Genomic DNA, 16,714 nt, shown 5'->3' with positions numbered 1-16,714 from the left:
CTTTGGGGCAGCTGAAGAGTCTTCTCTTATGAGAAACCCAAACCCAAATGGATGCTGAAGCAATGAGACAGAGTGATACACTTTCCTGGGGCTAGGTTGGATGGGATAGGTCGTGGTCTGCACCCTCACAGCACCCGTGTCTCAGGAAAGACAGATGCTAAACAATGGGTTACGACCCAGTAGAGATGCAAGGCTCCTTGAGAACACACGGCAGGGTACTTGTGTGTGTGTGTGTGTGTGTGTGTGTGTGTATGTGTGTGTGTGTGTATACCACTCAGTGTAAAGGGGCTGTAAACTAAAGGATGAGAGGAGTTGGTGGAAATGAGCTACAAATAAAGGAAGTTTCAGTCAGAGAAGGAAGACGTTACAGATCTTAGAGTGAGTGACACCATGGAGACTGACTCCAGCTGGAACATCCTTTAGGAGGTGTCAGGATGCAAGCCTGGGAGAAGAGCAGGGGCAGGCTCCTGAGGACCATGGGTGCCCTGATTGGGACCAAGGGAGGAACAGCCGATGAAGGGCTTTAGGCAAGGGTGGCAGGGTGTCGTGGTTTCTTGGAAAGGGAAGAGAGAATTGTTCCATCTGGGACACTGTTGAGGTTGCCATGTCAAGCGAGTGTGGAACCACGAGGTAGCTGACTAGGTGAAGAAAGCCCCCAAGCAATTGAGCAAGATGAAGAATAAACCATGGGAGCCTGACTTAGACCAAGAGGAACCTGAGCAATCTAGATGGAACTAATTTCTGTGCAATGTTCAAAACGAAGATTGTGCTGGATTGAGAAATGATTGGGGATGAGAAGACGGGGCTATCTGGGGGAAGTTAGACTGTAAAGGATGTTGGAGGAGAGGGGAGGGTCCTTTTTCTGCCAGTCACCCACTAGGAAGGCTCTGGAGAGGTGGGCTATAGATTGAACATGGAACTGCGAGTTAGACACAGCAGAGAAGGGTGCACCAGGCAGAGAATCCAGAACTGTGAAGGCCTGAGAGGCCCTGGGGAGTTCACAGTAAGGCATCTGTTGGTGATGTCTGGAAAACACGAGGCACTGTGAGAGGAGGTAAGCTGCAGCTGGCACCAGCATCCCGGATGCTGAGGAGTTCTTGGTCCTTTCTTCGGGGGTTATTGAAAAGCCGGTGATGCTGCTAGGCCCAGCCTCTGCCATCTGCATTCAAGATGCCCTGCCAAGAAACATCATAGAGATGGGCCAGTGGCCAGTGGTATACCGGAGGTGTTTAGTGGTGCTCGTATGACTAGTGGGATACCTTCGGTCATGATGATTTACCCAGCATCTGCCACCATCTCCTGCAATTCCTCTTCAGGCAGGTTCATTAATTGCAAGACTTTGACAAATCCGTATTGCCAGCCCAGACCGCACTCCCAGACACCACTCACCAGCCTAATTGCCTTCTGGCCATCTCTGCCTGCATGTCCCACTGGTATCGTCAACTAAATTTGTCCAAAATTGACCTTATCAGTCAATAAATATTTACGGAATTGAATTGGATTTTCCTGCCAAATTTCTCAAAAGAGCTATCTCCTCGAAAATTATCATTATTTCTAGACAACACGATTGTGTACCTAGAGCACCTAAGGGAATCAACTGAGAAAAATTTCCGAATTAAGAACCTGGTTGGATGTGAGATGAATATGTAAAAAATCAATGGGCTTTCTGTATATTGGTAATAACTGTTAGAGAGATTAGGAAAAATGTTGTTTGCTTGAGCAACAAAAAGTATATAAATTTCCTGAGCAAGATGGGATAGGACTTACATAAAGATTGGTACAAATCTTCCCTCAAGGGTTGGCTTGTATTTATTGATCATTTGCTGGGAGCCAAGTATTTACTGAAAGGTGAGCCATGTAGCTGATATTACCCTATCTGCCTGCACAGCCATCTCAGAAGGGGCTTTTCACGTCAGTTATTTGTTTAAGTGTTATTTATTAAGGCTTGTCTGTGCATACATGCATGGCCATGCGTCACAGTGCATGTGGAGATCAGAGGTCAACCTTCGGGGGATCGGTTCTCTCCTTCCGAGGGTTCCAAGGATTTGGTTGCCAGGTTTGTATGGTAAAGCACTTTTGCCTATTGAGCCATCTGGAGCATAGTGTTCATTTTCAAAGAGCTGAAACTTAAGTCTCAAAGAGTGCACAGAAATAGCCCATATGGTATTGAAGTGGCAAACATGGCATTTGAATCCAAGACTTTGGCTTCTGAATTCTATCCCTGTTATCTGTCCATTAATCTACCTCCCAAATGACCCATATCTCATCCCGTGAAGTCGGTGGGTATTTTCTGAATGTTATAATAAAGATTCATTCATCTCACTTAATCATCTACCGAAAAACTATGTGCTGAATTCCCGCTACAGACAATTATTGGATTGCATACTAGAGAGACAATCTGAATGCAATCTCCAGGAGGCTCTTGATGAAGACAGCCACACATACACATGTCATTATATCACCATTGGTGGAAGCAACGGTGTTCAGAATGAGTGATGAGCAGGCAACAGGCTACTTAAGGATGCCTTGAAAATTGTGAGCAGGCTTCTGGAGAAGGTAATGAAGCTTTAAGTGTCTGCAGTTAGAGGCATGGTTGTGTGCAGAGCTGGGTGGGCGATTAGTGCTCATTCATTCATTCAGCCCCTGTGAGCATCAGTTAAGAGCCAGGTGCAGGCTTGGGGGCCAGACAAACCGCAGAGAATAAATAGGGCCCTGCTGTCATGAGGGGGCACTTTTGGAGGCTGGGTGGCCATGCAGATTGTCACAATACACAAGTGTTGGTTTTAGAAGAGCGAGGCCTGGCCTTTAATCCCAGCACTCGGGAGGCAGAGGCAGGCAGATCTCTGTGAGTTCGAGACCAGCCTTGTCTACGGAGCTAGTTCCAGAACAGGCTCCAAAGCCACAGAGAAACTCTGTCTCGAAAAACCAAAAAAAAAAAAAAAAAAAAAGAAGAAGAAGAGCGAGGTCTGGATTTTATCCACAGTGACCTCTGAAGGTGTGGCACTCGCTTGAACTCCTGAGAGAAGTGAGCATGTCAGTCAGACCTGCTACTGAACCAAGATGTTTGGGGAGGGGCCAGAGAGCCAGAACGTGCCAGGGTCATGAGGAAGGCACATGATGGGCTGTGGGTGCATCACTGATGCATGGCAACATGTTACAGGATGGTGGTCAAGAGAGAGGAGACAGGAAACAGGCAGTGGGTGCTTTAAGGCTTTGGGGCCAGGGAAGGACTTTGTCTTCTTTTTCTGATGACTGGGATGAATAGCTAACAAACAGATTCCTGGTTGAGCAACTTTGTCATTGTAAATAAAGGAGGAATGTTACCAAGAATGAGAGAGATAAGTGCGGCTGCTCTTAAAAGCTGAATGTTTTAATCTGTGTACGGAATCTAAGCAAAACCAAAGGTACACAACCAGGTGGAAAACAATACTGCCGACAAACAGGATGGAAGAGTAAGAGCTTGTTCTGTGGAGTGAGTGCAAACTGATGAGAAAGAGCAAGGCCGGATGCAGAAATCGAGAGAAAAGTTTAGAACACTTCTGTGTCCAATGTAATAAGATTAAAAGGCACATGGGACACAGAGAGGATTTACATATAATATACATGCTATATAAATATGTAAATCATCAGAAAAATGATTGCGAAAAATGAGCCAAGGATTTCATCAGATCGGTCACTCTCAAGAGGAAGAATTAAAATGATTAAGAAAAGGTGAAGTGTTATATAATGGTGTGTGTCTACAATACCAATTAAGGCAGGAGAATTTTGAGTTTCGAGCCAGCCTGGGCTGCATAGGGAGACCCAGTGTCCCTAAAATAAAAAAAAAAAAAAAAAAAGAGAAGTAATGGAAGAGGAGGAGAAAAGGGAGAGAAGAAGGAAAAAGGAGGAAAAAGAAAAGGAAAGAAAAATTTGAGAAGTGACAGTGGATACGAACACTTGGAATATAAAAAAAAAGACTTAAGTTCAAATCCATTGCACTCATGTAAAAAGCCAGGCATGGTTATAGATGAGTCCCCAACCCCAGCACCATGGAAGGTAGAGATTAGAGGCGCCCTCGGGCCTGCTGGCCACAGGCCTTGCTCTAGGTTCAGGGAGAGATCCTGCCTCACGTGAAGGAGGTCGAGGGTGGCGAACAATGCCGAGGTCCTCCTCTGGCCTCCACACATTTGTTCATGGGCATGTGCAGTTATGTACAGACGCCATAGAAATAACACACACGTGCCCACACATGTGCACGTGTACACATTCCCAGGAAAAAGTTAGATATAATTCTGAGTCAATCAAATTGGCAAAACCTTCTCAGGAAGACAATTCACAATGTTGGCTAAGATGCCTGGAGCCAGGCATTTGTAGACTCACCTGTGAGAAGATTAACCGGCATACATGTTCTGGAAGGTATTTTGGCAATCTAGACTCAAAGTCGCAGCGATGTTCATTTTCTTTGACACAGTAACCTGCATGTTTGAAGGTTTGTCATCGAGAAATCATCTAAAAACAAATAAAACTTCCCATCCACTTCTCTGGGGTTGTTCTTGAGTCTTGGCTTTGTGGAGTAACCATCTTAACCAGAGCCCTGGGGTCAGGAAGACCATTGTGGTTACTGGAAGAGAGAAGATGCAAGGGGCCCTCACGGGTTTTCTATCCCCACCCCCAGACACTAAAGGGCACCTGGCCAAGTGAGCCCCGGCTTCCAGTTCATCGGTGTCTCTGGCTGCAGCAGGTGCACCGGGTTTTAACTTTCTCGACTTACTGACATCCCTTTGATTTCAGAGAAGCTTCCAAATGAACCCCACTTCTGTCCCTTTCTAACCGTATCCAACAGTGCCCAGTCAGCCTGGGTTTACAATGTCCTGGCAAACAGCAAAGCTGGGTGCAGAGACTGCAGAAATGGATGTTCATTCTGGGCCTCTGGCCATGGAAACCCATTTTCTAGTGCATCGACTGGCATCCTGTCACCAGACCTTGCTCTGGTCCAGGTTGTATTTATAATCAGGATTAAAGAAAGAAAAGATCCAGAAGTGATTTAGATGGTTGTGCTTGGGTAAATTCTAGACTAACCATACATTGGGACATTGGCGCGTCCTTTTAAGATATGGTTTATAGCTGGGTGGTGGTGGCATGTGCCTTTAATCCCAGCACGCGGGAGGAGGAAGAGGCAAGTGGATCTCTGTGAGTTCGAGGCCAGCCTGGTCTACAGAGCTAGGTCCAGGACAGGCTCCAAAGCTACAGAGAAACCCTGTCTCGAAAAAAAAAATGCCGTTTATGCGCCGTTACAGTATCTTGGGGGGTAATTTCATGTTGTGTTTACTGAAATGCTATAAAAGAAAACCAAGAAATGGCCTGAATGGCCATACACAGAGGTATGACTGAACACATTGAGATACATCCATGCCAGGCAACATTATACATTTATTTAAAAAATAAGTTAGAGCTGTAGCTACTGACCCGAAAGGTGTCCCCAACGTATTGTTAAGCTGGAAAGCAAATTGCAGAGAAATGAGCTAACCCACAATCTCATTTTAAAAACAAAATCATAGAATTTCTCCCAAAATGGGTTCATATGCTTGCATGAGAGGGGAGGAGGCGCCGGTGGGGGTTGGTGGGCCACCATCTTGGATGCTGACCTGGAAAGCTGGTCAGTGCTTAAGAGAGGGAATAGAGTATGTCCTCCTAGCTCAGCCTGTACCGTCTGAGAGTCCTAAAGGAACAAGGCTGTAAATAAACTTATTTATGCCTGAGTATCTATGTGTATTATAAGTAGACACTGCCTTTTGTAATCAAAGTGGAAGAATAATTTACTACAGAGCCCTCCAAAGGATATGTATGATATTTTCTAAACAATTTTAACTGTGCATGGAAGAATCTAGAAAATGAACACATTAATAGCCATTGCCTCTGAAAAGGAATGTGAGATTAAAATCATTTCATCCTTTTAAACCTGGCCTGTATTTTTCAAGTGCGCTACAAAGAGCAAAGTGTCTGTTATGACTTCACATACGGTGGCCTCGCACCCTTCCGCCGGTCAACCCTGCCTCTGCCTGGAACAGCCTCACCTCTGCTCACCTTGCTCACCCCTTCCTGCTCACCTTCGCTGTAATTGATGGCATCTTCTCCACAATTGCTGATTGAATTCCGGGCACTGGGGACGTGCCAGGTCCAGTCCTGAGCTCTCACGCTACAGGATCTTACTTCCGGAGGGACCATTCAGATAACAAACTGAGTGATCTCATCCAAGACTCTCCTCATAGTGTCTCGGTGGCATCCTCCACTTTCTGTCACTTTCTCTAAGAACTCCCTCTAGTCTCTTCCTCCACTGTCTCTGTCACCCTTCCTGTCCCATCACATGGGTTATATGGGCAATGTTCTCAGGGCCCCTGTTCTGAGGCCCTCTGCTTCCCTTTATAGTAGTAAAGATCATTGCTAGATTCCATGGCAGAGTCTCCAAGCTTGGGCAACTTTGAGCTGGGGCAGCCGTCCCTATAGTGAGGACGGTGGCAATGTTGGTATTAGTGGACCTGAACAAGGTCAGATCTTAAGTTGAAACCTCTGAGGGGTTGAGACTTCAGAAACACTGTATGTACACCCGATGGTGTTCTGTTAAAGCACTGCTTCCATAGGTGGATGGAGGCTCTGTCTAGTCCATGATCTAGGCCCCATGGCTGATCATAGGATTGGTTAGAGGAGCGAGCTAATCAATGACTTGGTGCCATGACATCACAGGCTTTCATGGTTCTGAGATGAAGCCATCTTGGTGCCTATGACAGAAAGGGGGTGCCCAGGAAGGGCACTTGGGTTCCTTGGAAGGCTGTAAAATGGAAGCTTTACTTCTTCATTCTTGCAGTTGGGTGCCTTCATTTGTGAACTTGTTTATACCCTGTCCAGGCTCGCATACAGTGTTCGTTCTGTTGGCTGTGGTTAGTAATCAGTACTCCTCCTTTTATACTGAAGGGATTGCTTTTCAGTCCAATGATTGTGTGCCTTTTGAGCTTGTCTGTTTTACACAGCATGTGTTCTCTCTCCTCTGGCTCTCACACACACTCACACACGTGCTCACACATACCCATTTACACACACACTCACATATATACACATGATACACACCGACACATATTCACACACTCCCATGTACACATATAGATATAGCCACACACATACACTCACTTTTATATAAGATGTTAATTTCTTCTAAGAAATTAGAAAACCATATAACATTTTTTTTTGTTTTTTTGTTTTAACATGTTGTTAGTTAGCCTTTGGCTTTGATATATCATCTGAGATTGGAAGATAATTCTTTCCTGAAATAGTTAATTATCTTGTTCTCCAAAAATATTTTTTTTGTTTTCATTGATGAAGAAATGTCTTTTTATCTCAGTTTTTGTATTAGCTGTATATGTTCTCTGAGAACCTCCTGCCCCAGATAGTTTCCTCATGTCATTCATGATATGATTTGGTAGTCTTTACTCTGAGAATACTAATTTTTCTATCCTTTAAAAGACAATACACTGTCCAAATAACCTATTTTTCCAGTTAAATTTAAGTATCACTTCCCCAGAGTTAAAGCATGCCTTTGGGCTTTTGATGAGCATTGTATCAGGCGGATAAATTAACTTTTCAATAACTCTTTGAGAGGTTAATATTATAAATTAACCTTTCAGTGGTTAGGCTTTTCCACTGAAGACTATATCATTTCTCTCCAATTATTCTGTTTTTTTTTTTTTTTTTTTTTTTTTTTTTTGCTTTTCGAGACAGGGTTTCTCTGTAGCTTTGGAGCCTGTCCTGGAACTAGCTCTTGTAGACCGGGTTGGCCTCGAACTCACAGAGATCCGCCTGCCTCTGCCTCCTGAATGCTGAGATTAAAGGCGTGCGCTACCACCGCCCTGCTTATTCTAAATTTTTAAGAATCTGTGCTTACACTTTTTTCTCCCTCCCTCCCTCCCTCCCTCCCTCCCTCCCTCCCTCCCTCCCTCCCTCCCTCCCTCCCTTCCTCCTACTCTGTCTCCCTTCACTTCTTTTTCCCTTCCTTCCTCTATCCATCCCTTACTTTGACCTTCTCTCCCTCTCTCTCTGCTTCTCTCTGCCTCTCTCTCACTCTCTGCCTCTATTTTATGACGGTGAGGGTAGAACCCGGGGCTTCACTCATCCAGGGTGAGCTCAGTAGCATATGCTACACCCAGGAATCTGCCTCCACGTTTCTCACTAGGTTCCTTCCTGTGTATACTACACACTCTGCAGTTGCCATGAAAGGAAGTTTAGCCTCCTGCTTTCATCTGTGACTGACATGTACGAACCTTATTGATTTTCGCATAGTTTGCATTGGGCTACTTTGCTGAAATTTCTCTTCATTCTAATAGCTTTGTAATCGATTCTTCTGGGCTTCCCAGGCATATGAGCCTACCGTCTGCCCATTATCTCTTTGTATCCTCTCTTCTCATCTCTTTCTCTGGAGTTGCACGCTGAGCTCTTCCAGTCAGGCACGTGGTCCAAGGGAGGATGCTGACGTCTCTGTCACATTTTTGATCCCTGTCAGATGCTTCATCTAAAGTACGGTGTCAGCGGCTGCTGAATGGAAAGGCAGGGTTCTACCTTGTTCTGAATGCTTATTTTAATCAGAGTTACATGCCTAATTTTATTAAATGCCTCGTTAGCATTTATTCACAAGCTCTTAACTCCCCCCTTAATGGAATACTTTGTATTAAGAGATTTCTTAATATTAAGGTCATTTTAGAGATTAAGTTTCCTTTGTCAGTTAATCCCTAAAGTGGCTTTAAAAAATTAGTGTTGAGTCAACTTATCAGCACAATCATAAAGGAAGTGTCTTGCCTATGTGATGTCCCAATACTGAGTAAGTGTGGCTTTTTTTTTTTTTTTTTTTTTTTCTGAGACAAGGTTTCTGTAATTTTGGAGCCTGTCCTGGAACTGGCTCTTGTAGACCAGGCTGGCCTAGAACTCACAGAGATCCGCCTGCCTCTGCCTCTGCCTCCCGAGTGCTGGGATTAAAGGCGTGCACCACCACTGCCTGACTGGCCCTGTTCTTTAACTCCCCTCTGCTCTAATTCTACCTCCGTAAGTGAAGATATTAATAGTGTCTAACGCGTGTGGCTGTTGTGAACGTTAGGTCACTAAAGGCAGAACCCTTAAGCTGTCTAGACAAAGCCTGCCTGGATACGAGGGCCCTACTACTAGCTGATTGAGAGCTGTGTGCCTGCCTGTTACTGAGACTGCAGGGTTTAGAAATTTCAACCCACACGGTTCCTGCTCTTCTGCTTAGCGCCTCCCACATTCACGTGGAAGCGTGGAAGTGTGCTGTTGCGCCAAGTGCGGCAGACAAAGGGGAAGGCGGCTTGGACTCAGCACACTGCTAAGCCTGGGACTGTGGACACAGGGCTGAGGAAGGTGGGACTTCGGTCCGGAAGGTGGGGCGTCGGCCCGGAAGCTTGCGCTTAGGAAGGAAGAGCTTTCAAAGCGCCAAACCGCGTGGAGGAACACTCCCCTCCACACACACGCTGTGGATATTAGGTTCCTTTCCTTGTTGAAAAGCAGTGAGGAGCCCCAGGATGTTGGAGTCAGTGGTGATGGGGGATGATCCGGTCCTAGTTGAGAAGAGATTGGTAAGGACCAGAGTACATGAATGCGTAGTTGGGAGTCTAAGGAAGAGTTTGGTGGTGGTGGTGGTGGGAGGGAACCGAGACACTGGCCATGGGCTGTGAAGAGAGGAAGGTGTCACTTCCGGTCTCATTTAGACGACGTGACGGGGATACCATCCCATCCCCTAAGTGAGTGAGCAGCAGCCAAAGGAAGAGTGGGTGTGTATCAAAGCAGTTGTCAGGCCCCCAGGCCTGACAACTGAATGCAGTGTCCGTCATCCAGGCATAAATGGGATGTCCTCTAGGCTAGACAGAGACAAGAGGCTCCATCATGGAGCCCGTAAAGGAAGTAAAGCATTCAGAGGAGAGGGTACAGTGGTACAGGAGGAACCCACATACTGCCTGTTTCTAGGGAGGTCCTCCCCAGCATCAGCTCCAATGGTACTGGAGAACAAAGGAGAAATGTCACCTTGCCAACCCCTCCTACCCTCCCACTTATACGTCCATTGGAAGCTCTGCTGGAGCCAGATCTGTGGCTGGAAGCAGAGTGAAGCCTGAGCTTCGGCAGTAGCGTGAGTGGCTCAGAGAGACCTGTTAGCAGGAATTTGGGTTGAATATCTCCAGCCCATCTGGTCTGGAACCTCACTGTACCTGCTCTCAGGTAGACATGCAGGACAATAAGGCAGACCTGATGGGCATGGCCAAGGATGAGGTGACCTACTGTGGTTCCAATGAACTGTGGACAGGAGGAGAGAGACCCGCTGCAGGAGGAGTGGCATGGAGCTGTGTTTATGAAAGATGAGTCTGAAGCACATTTGAAATTGGAAGCGCCCCCAGTGGAAAAGGGACAACAGGGTGTGCGCGAGAAATGTTCTTAAAGGGCTAGAAAGTAAGTAACTCCAACAGTCCCATTTAAGTGGAGGAGGAAGGGGGTAGCATGGGGAGACACATGTGTTTTCTAGGGAACGTGGGAGTAAGGCCAGGGGACAGGAAAGCTTCAGACAACAGAGGAGGTTGGAGACAGTTCCCCGGACTTGGGTGCAAGGTCTAGGTGCACCTGGTTGTGGCTGTGCCTGTCTTTAAACTATAGCATTAGTTTTCCGCTTATTGAGTTGTTCTGAGGCTTCAGTATCACTGAACACAATGCACCACCTCTCCCCAACAGGCTGCTACCCATCTTTCTTCCCTGGCTGCCAAGCCCAGGGCAGCCCACAGGAATCACTCGGAAAAGTGACTAACGGTTCTCTTTGATAGTACTTCCACCTCTTGGAAACTCCTCAGAGTTCTTCTGGCCACACTAAACTGCTTCCTTTTTCTCTTCCAGGCCAGAACTGCACATTCCAACTGCAGGGTCCCAATGGGACAGTGGAGAGCCCAGGGTTCCCTTATGGCTACCCCAATTATGCCAACTGCACATGGACCATCACCGCGGAGGACCAGCACCGGATCCAGCTCGTGTTCCAGTCCTTTGCCCTGGAAGAGGACTTCGATGTCTTGTCTGTGTTTGATGGCCCACCCCAGGCAGAGAACCTCCGTACAAGGTACGTTCCCCCACTCCCTGTTGCAGGCGGCTGGGCCCCAAGCCGAGCTTGGAGAAGAGAGGACCTCTGCTTTACTATCTAAGTTCCTATTAGTATATAGCAATTACAAATAATACTGTATAGAATGTATTTTGAGTATAGCCCCTCTTTTGCCCCTCCCCTACTCCCACTGACCCCTTCACATCTTCCAATCAGTTCCCTTTCTCCTTTCCTGTCTTTCATGTTCTGATTTTATGTGTGAACCAAAGACATAGATTAGGGTTACTTACCAGGGCATGGGTGAGGCCTTACTTACAGGACCATAGATACCTCACCAGTGCCCATACCACTGCAGAAAATGCATCTTTCTCACCTCCAGCAATCATCAACTACCTAAAAAAAATCCCCAGGAAGCCCCTCCCCTCCCTGGAAGTCTCCCGCAGGATATTGACTTCCTTTTTTGTGGGGTCCCCCCTTTGCTTGCTGTTGTTTTCATTGTAAGGTTTTGCTGTTGTAGCCCAGTATCTCAGATTTGTAATTCTCCTGCCTCGGTCTCTTGAGTGTGGGGTTTATTGGCAGGCACCACTGTATCTAGCTTCTCAGTTTCAGTTAAGACACTCAATTCCTTTCTCTTTGAAGAATCCAATAGACAAGGTCATGTCAGGTACCTGGAAAACTGGGTAGAAAACAGAAGGGGGTGATAGAGAAATTCCAGTCTTTTCACTGAAATTGATTTTGCCAGCACAAGTATATCTGTGTCTGTCTGTCTGTCATGTCCTCCCCACACTGAGGAATGCTGGTATTTTTGCCTGGCTCCAAGTCACTGTGAGGCTGAAGGCTGTGAGCGATGGGTGGTGCTCTGCCATGTATCCTGGGTCAGGGACCATGGAGACTTGATAAAATCACCCTTGCATATGGTGCCTTGTTTGTGGGACTAGAGCTGAGACTTCAGGATGGCCCTCATCCTTTTTAACGCTGTCTTGTCTTGGTGGAAGCTAACACCACGAAGAGGCTGAGATGGCTGACAGTTGTGCCACGGAGTTGCCTCCTAAGACAAAGAGGTCATGGAGGAGGAGGAGACGAGGCAGAGGGAACTGTCCTCTGCAGGAACGGCAGACCTCTGGGCAGAAAGCTCCAGGACAAGCTTATGTTTCGTCGTTGGCCTGTAGACCTGCTGCTCTCCATCACAAACCTTGGTCCTGCCTTCTCATCTAGGCTTCCAAACTTCTCAGATTGCTGAGGGGTTAATGGTTTAACCAGCCAAGTTTGGATGTGTGTGTCAGGGGAAGGTCTGGGGTGAGCATGCCTATCTCAGGCTTACCTAACAAGCTGGCTTGAGGATGTTTCTAGAATATGTCACATCCCATGTGCAGGGCAGGCCCCCGGCCATTGAGTCTGGGAAGCGTGCAGCAGAGGTGGTTTCTTCCTGGTATGACAGGGCTAACCCATCTTCCCGTGACATCGCACAGGGTGTGACATACAGGCAATATTGAATGAAACCTCCTGAAGGGGACTAAAGTCCCCTTTCATTGATTTAGCAAATATTCTGTGACTCCCTGTTTTGTGCTAGTGCTGCCCTGAGGGCTGGGGAACATAGCAGTCAGCAGAGCAGAGCCACTGTCACCATGGAGTTCACATCTGATGGGGAGCCTGGTGTGGGTTATCTCCTCAGTGGATGCTGTGCAGGCAAAGAAGCATGAAGGTAGCTGGGGAGGCTGGGGGGAGGAGGGAGAGCAGGGCACTGAAAGGGAAGTGACAGCTGTACCTTGTGGGCATCTAGGGAGAGTGTTCAGACCACAGGCGGTGTTGAGTCCTTTGGGAGGGCGTTCCTTCTAAGCACAGCCCACCCTGCTCTGGTTACCAGCCTCTAGTTGTCCTTTGGTAGGTTGCTCCTGTGTGATGTCCGTTATGTTCCTCTCAGTTCATTTCGGAAGAAGCCAGAGCATCAGTAGGAGGAAGAGTTGGGAGGATCCCACTTCCTCTGAGCTCCCCTCGGCAGCATGGGGAGCTCACACCAGGAGAAGTGACCCCAGATAACAGGTGTGCCACCCTGGGAGGGGTGGGGTGGTGCTTCTCGCAGGTGGGGACTCTCAGGTCTTTCTGAATCTCCTTCACGTCATGGCTTTCTGGTTTTCTTATCCACGAGTCAGTTGTCTTCACGTGTGTCGAAGAAATCAGTCATTGTTATCGAGGGGCCTAGGACTGGGTGCCCCTGCCTTCATGGCTACTAGGCCTGCCTCTCCTTCTTCATGGGCGCCCATGTCCTTTCCATCCTCTCCGTCTTGGCAGGCATTTTCCTGTTTTATTGGTCTTTTAAAACCTCCAGTGCTGGGGCTATCAATTTTATTCTTTCCCCATTATCTACCATATCGATTTCCGCTTTCATCTTCAGCCATTCCTTTCTTCCACTTACCTGAGGCTGGCGTTGCTCTTTGAGGGTTTCATGAATTGAATTAGTCCCATTATTTCTTGTTTGATAATAAAAGCATTAAGAGGCATTTTTTCCCCTAAGTGCAACTTTGACCATATCCTGTAAATTTTGATGGGTAGCTGTTGCTTCTGGAAGAGTTTCTAATTGCGGTTTTGTTCTTTCCCTGACTCCAGAGGCTTTGCCTCAAATTTTCATGCATTATTTGTTTATTCTCTTAAAACTGATGATCTAGTTTTATTGCATTATGATTGGGTTATGCCTTTCAACGTTAGGGGATTGTTGATCACCCCCCATTCCTTTTAAGATCATATTTTATAAATGTCCTACAAGTATTGGAAAAATCAAATATTCCGTATTGATGAATGAAAATTCATGTTATTAATCTTGTGGGGTTTTCCTAATTTTCTATTTATTGTTTAATTGATATTCAGCAAGATATGCAATAGGCTGGTCTCAGACTTGCATTGCTTGTCAGTTGTCCTTGCTGCTGTCTATAAGCTTTAACTTTATATGTTTGGCTGCAGCATCTTCAACATACGCATATTTTTATTTTCACATTTTGATGTGAATATGTGGCATGTGTGTGTGTGTGTGGTGCATACATGTTTATGTGGGTACTCCTCCGTGCAGAAAGGTCAGAGGAGTCCATCAGGCATCTCACTCTGCTGTTCTCTGCCCCATTCATTTAAGCCTGGGTCTCCCATTGAACACGGGACTTGATGGCAGCCAACAAATCCAAGAGATCTTCCTGTCTCCATTCCTCTACAGCACTGAGGTTACATGTGTGTTTACATAGCCATGCCCAGCCCAGCCCGGTTCTGGGAATTCAAACTCAGGTCTCCATGTTTGCACAGCAAGTGTTCTTCCCCATGGAGCCATCTCTCTTGCCCAATAATTTTTTAAAAGACTTATATTCATTATTTTTATGTGCGCGTGTGTGTATATGTAGACATGCATGGGTGCTTGCATGCATATAAGGTGAGTGTGGGTGCTCTTGGAGGCCAGAAGAGGGTATCAGATCTCCTGGAGTTGGAGTTACAGGCACATGTAAGTTGCCTAGAATGGGTGCTGAGAACTGCTCTCCATTCTCTGTAAGATCAATATGGTCTTAGCCACTGAGCCATCTCCCCAACTCCCGATAAATATGTTTCGAATTTAATCTTCACAGTGAACTTCTTACTTTCTCAATATAAAAAAATTCTCCTCCTTATTCAGTGATTTCTTTCGCCTTTAGTTTTGCTTAGATACTAATATTGCCATCTTTTCATTTCTTCTAGGATTGCATTTATTGGGGGCAGTCTTTGCCAGTTCCTCTATTTTAATATACCTATGGCATCGTTCCAGGGATAGCTCTTATCCCTTAAGCGTCACCGGGCTCTTAAGGGTTCCTAACAGGGTCTGCGTTCTTCAGTGGCAGGGTTCCGTCCGCTCACCTTCTGGGGTATAAATGATGGACTTAGCTCTGATGCTCAGCGCTTTCCATTTTTCAGCTCTGTTGCTGTCACCCCTTCTTTCCCTGTCTTCAAGAACAAGGTTTCTTTACTTTACCCGTGCTTTTCACTCTGCGCGTGGTTAAAGTGACTTCCTTGAAGCATATTTTAAGTGGCATCTCTCTGTCAACATCCTGCTAACCTTTCCCTTAATGGAGTCTGGCTGGCTGGGCGGGTGTCATCTGGAGGAAGTTCCTAAGTGCGGTAGAGCAAGGGGATCGAGGTCTCTTCTTCATCTCCAGAGTTGACGCATTTCTTTCACACCTTGGGGTCACTTCCGCGAGGACTGAGATCAGGTGGAGTGGAGTCCCATTGTTGCCTTGATGCTCCGTCTCGACTGAACAGCGAACAGGTTTTTGCTCTTTTGATGCCATTGTGAAGAGAATCGATTTTTCCGATTTGAGTTTTGCTAATCCGGAGAAATGCAGTTGACTTCGCTGTATTGATTGGTGCTCCATAGCCTTCCCGAATTCTCTCCTGCTTCATCCATTTCTGTGGACATCTCTGAGTGAGAGCAGTTTGACTGCCGCCTTTGGAGTTGGGATGGTCCTCTTTCTCTTTTGCTGGAATTACTGGCCAGAAGCCACAGCACAACACTGTGAAGCGGTGAGAGTGGCAGCCTTGTCTTTGGGTGACCGGGGGTCCCACCATGAAGTATGTTAGCTATAGATGTATTGCAGATGCCTTTCAGCCACAAGTTTTTAAGTGGAGGACTTTGGCATAATCTGGATATTATATGAGAAATTCATGGGAAGGGGTCTGCTCGGGAGACTGCCAGGCCAAGTAGAAGTGTGGCAGCCTGGACCAGAGCAGTGGAGAGAGGATGTGGGATAGATTTTTATGTTTTGAGAAATAGTTATCCCAAGGGTCACTAGTGGCTTTCTGAGGACGTGGAGGGGATGAAGGAGAGTAAGTAGAGGAGGCTCAGAGATGTCTCGTTCAGAGACAGAAAACAGGTCATGTGAGCCTGTAGTAAATTCCAGTCCACAGGAAAACGTGCATTGCGTACATGCATGTTACATATACATGCATATCATATATATCGGATATGTATATGACGTGCATGCATGCAATGTACAATGAGCATGCATTTGATGTGCACAAGATAAGACATAGACATTTAATAGGTATGTGTGTTGTGACGTGTGAAGTGTGGGTACAGGACAGTGTGTCCTACCATCTGGCCAGGACGTGGTTGGCGAGCACGTTTGTGCGCTGATATTTTTCTTCACTCATCGAGTAGAACAGGTGAGTCATCTCTGGCAGAGTTCTCCTGGGAGACACTCACAGAAATATAGGCCTAGATTTTATGCTCTTTGTGTGCGTGCGTGTGTGTGTGTGAGAGAGAGAGAGAGAGCATGAATGTATATATATATATGTGTGTGTGTGTGTGTGTGTGTGTGTAAACACATATACATACATATTTACATGCACATTTTACAGTGCTAGGGACCAAACCCAGGGCCTCACACATGCGAAGTAAGCACTCTAGCCCACCCCAAGTTTTATTTCTAGCCTCCAATCTCTGTTTTTATTAATGGTGTGATGTCATTCAAATCTGACTACTCTGAGCCTTAGCTGTGAAGTGGAGGTGACTGTCTCACCTCCCGGGTTGTCACATGCGAGCCCTCTCATGTAGTTCCCGACATGCTCCAGAACTGCTTTTTGCATCCTTGCTGCCCTTCCGAG

The 16,714-nt window shown here is 46.5% G+C and overlaps 1 protein-coding gene across 7 annotated transcripts in view; it reads left to right on the top strand.

Annotated features, from left to right (window-relative positions):
* Positions 1 to 16,714, top strand: part of Csmd2 (CUB and Sushi multiple domains 2) — a 543,351-nt gene that overhangs the window by 54,945 nt on the left and 471,692 nt on the right. For all 7 annotated transcript variants that reach the window (XM_057784126.1, XM_057784125.1, XM_057784122.1 and 4 more), the window contains exon 2: positions 10,909 to 11,125. In XM_057784126.1, the coding sequence (XP_057640109.1) occupies positions 10,909 to 11,125 (217 nt within the window). The remainder of the gene's footprint in view (positions 1 to 10,908; positions 11,126 to 16,714) is intronic.

The sequence above is a fragment of the Chionomys nivalis genome, chromosome 11, assembly GCF_950005125.1.
Source record: "Chionomys nivalis chromosome 11, mChiNiv1.1, whole genome shotgun sequence".
NCBI lineage: Eukaryota > Metazoa > Chordata > Mammalia > Rodentia > Cricetidae > Chionomys > Chionomys nivalis.
This window is presented reverse-complemented; position numbering and strand designations above follow the sequence as displayed.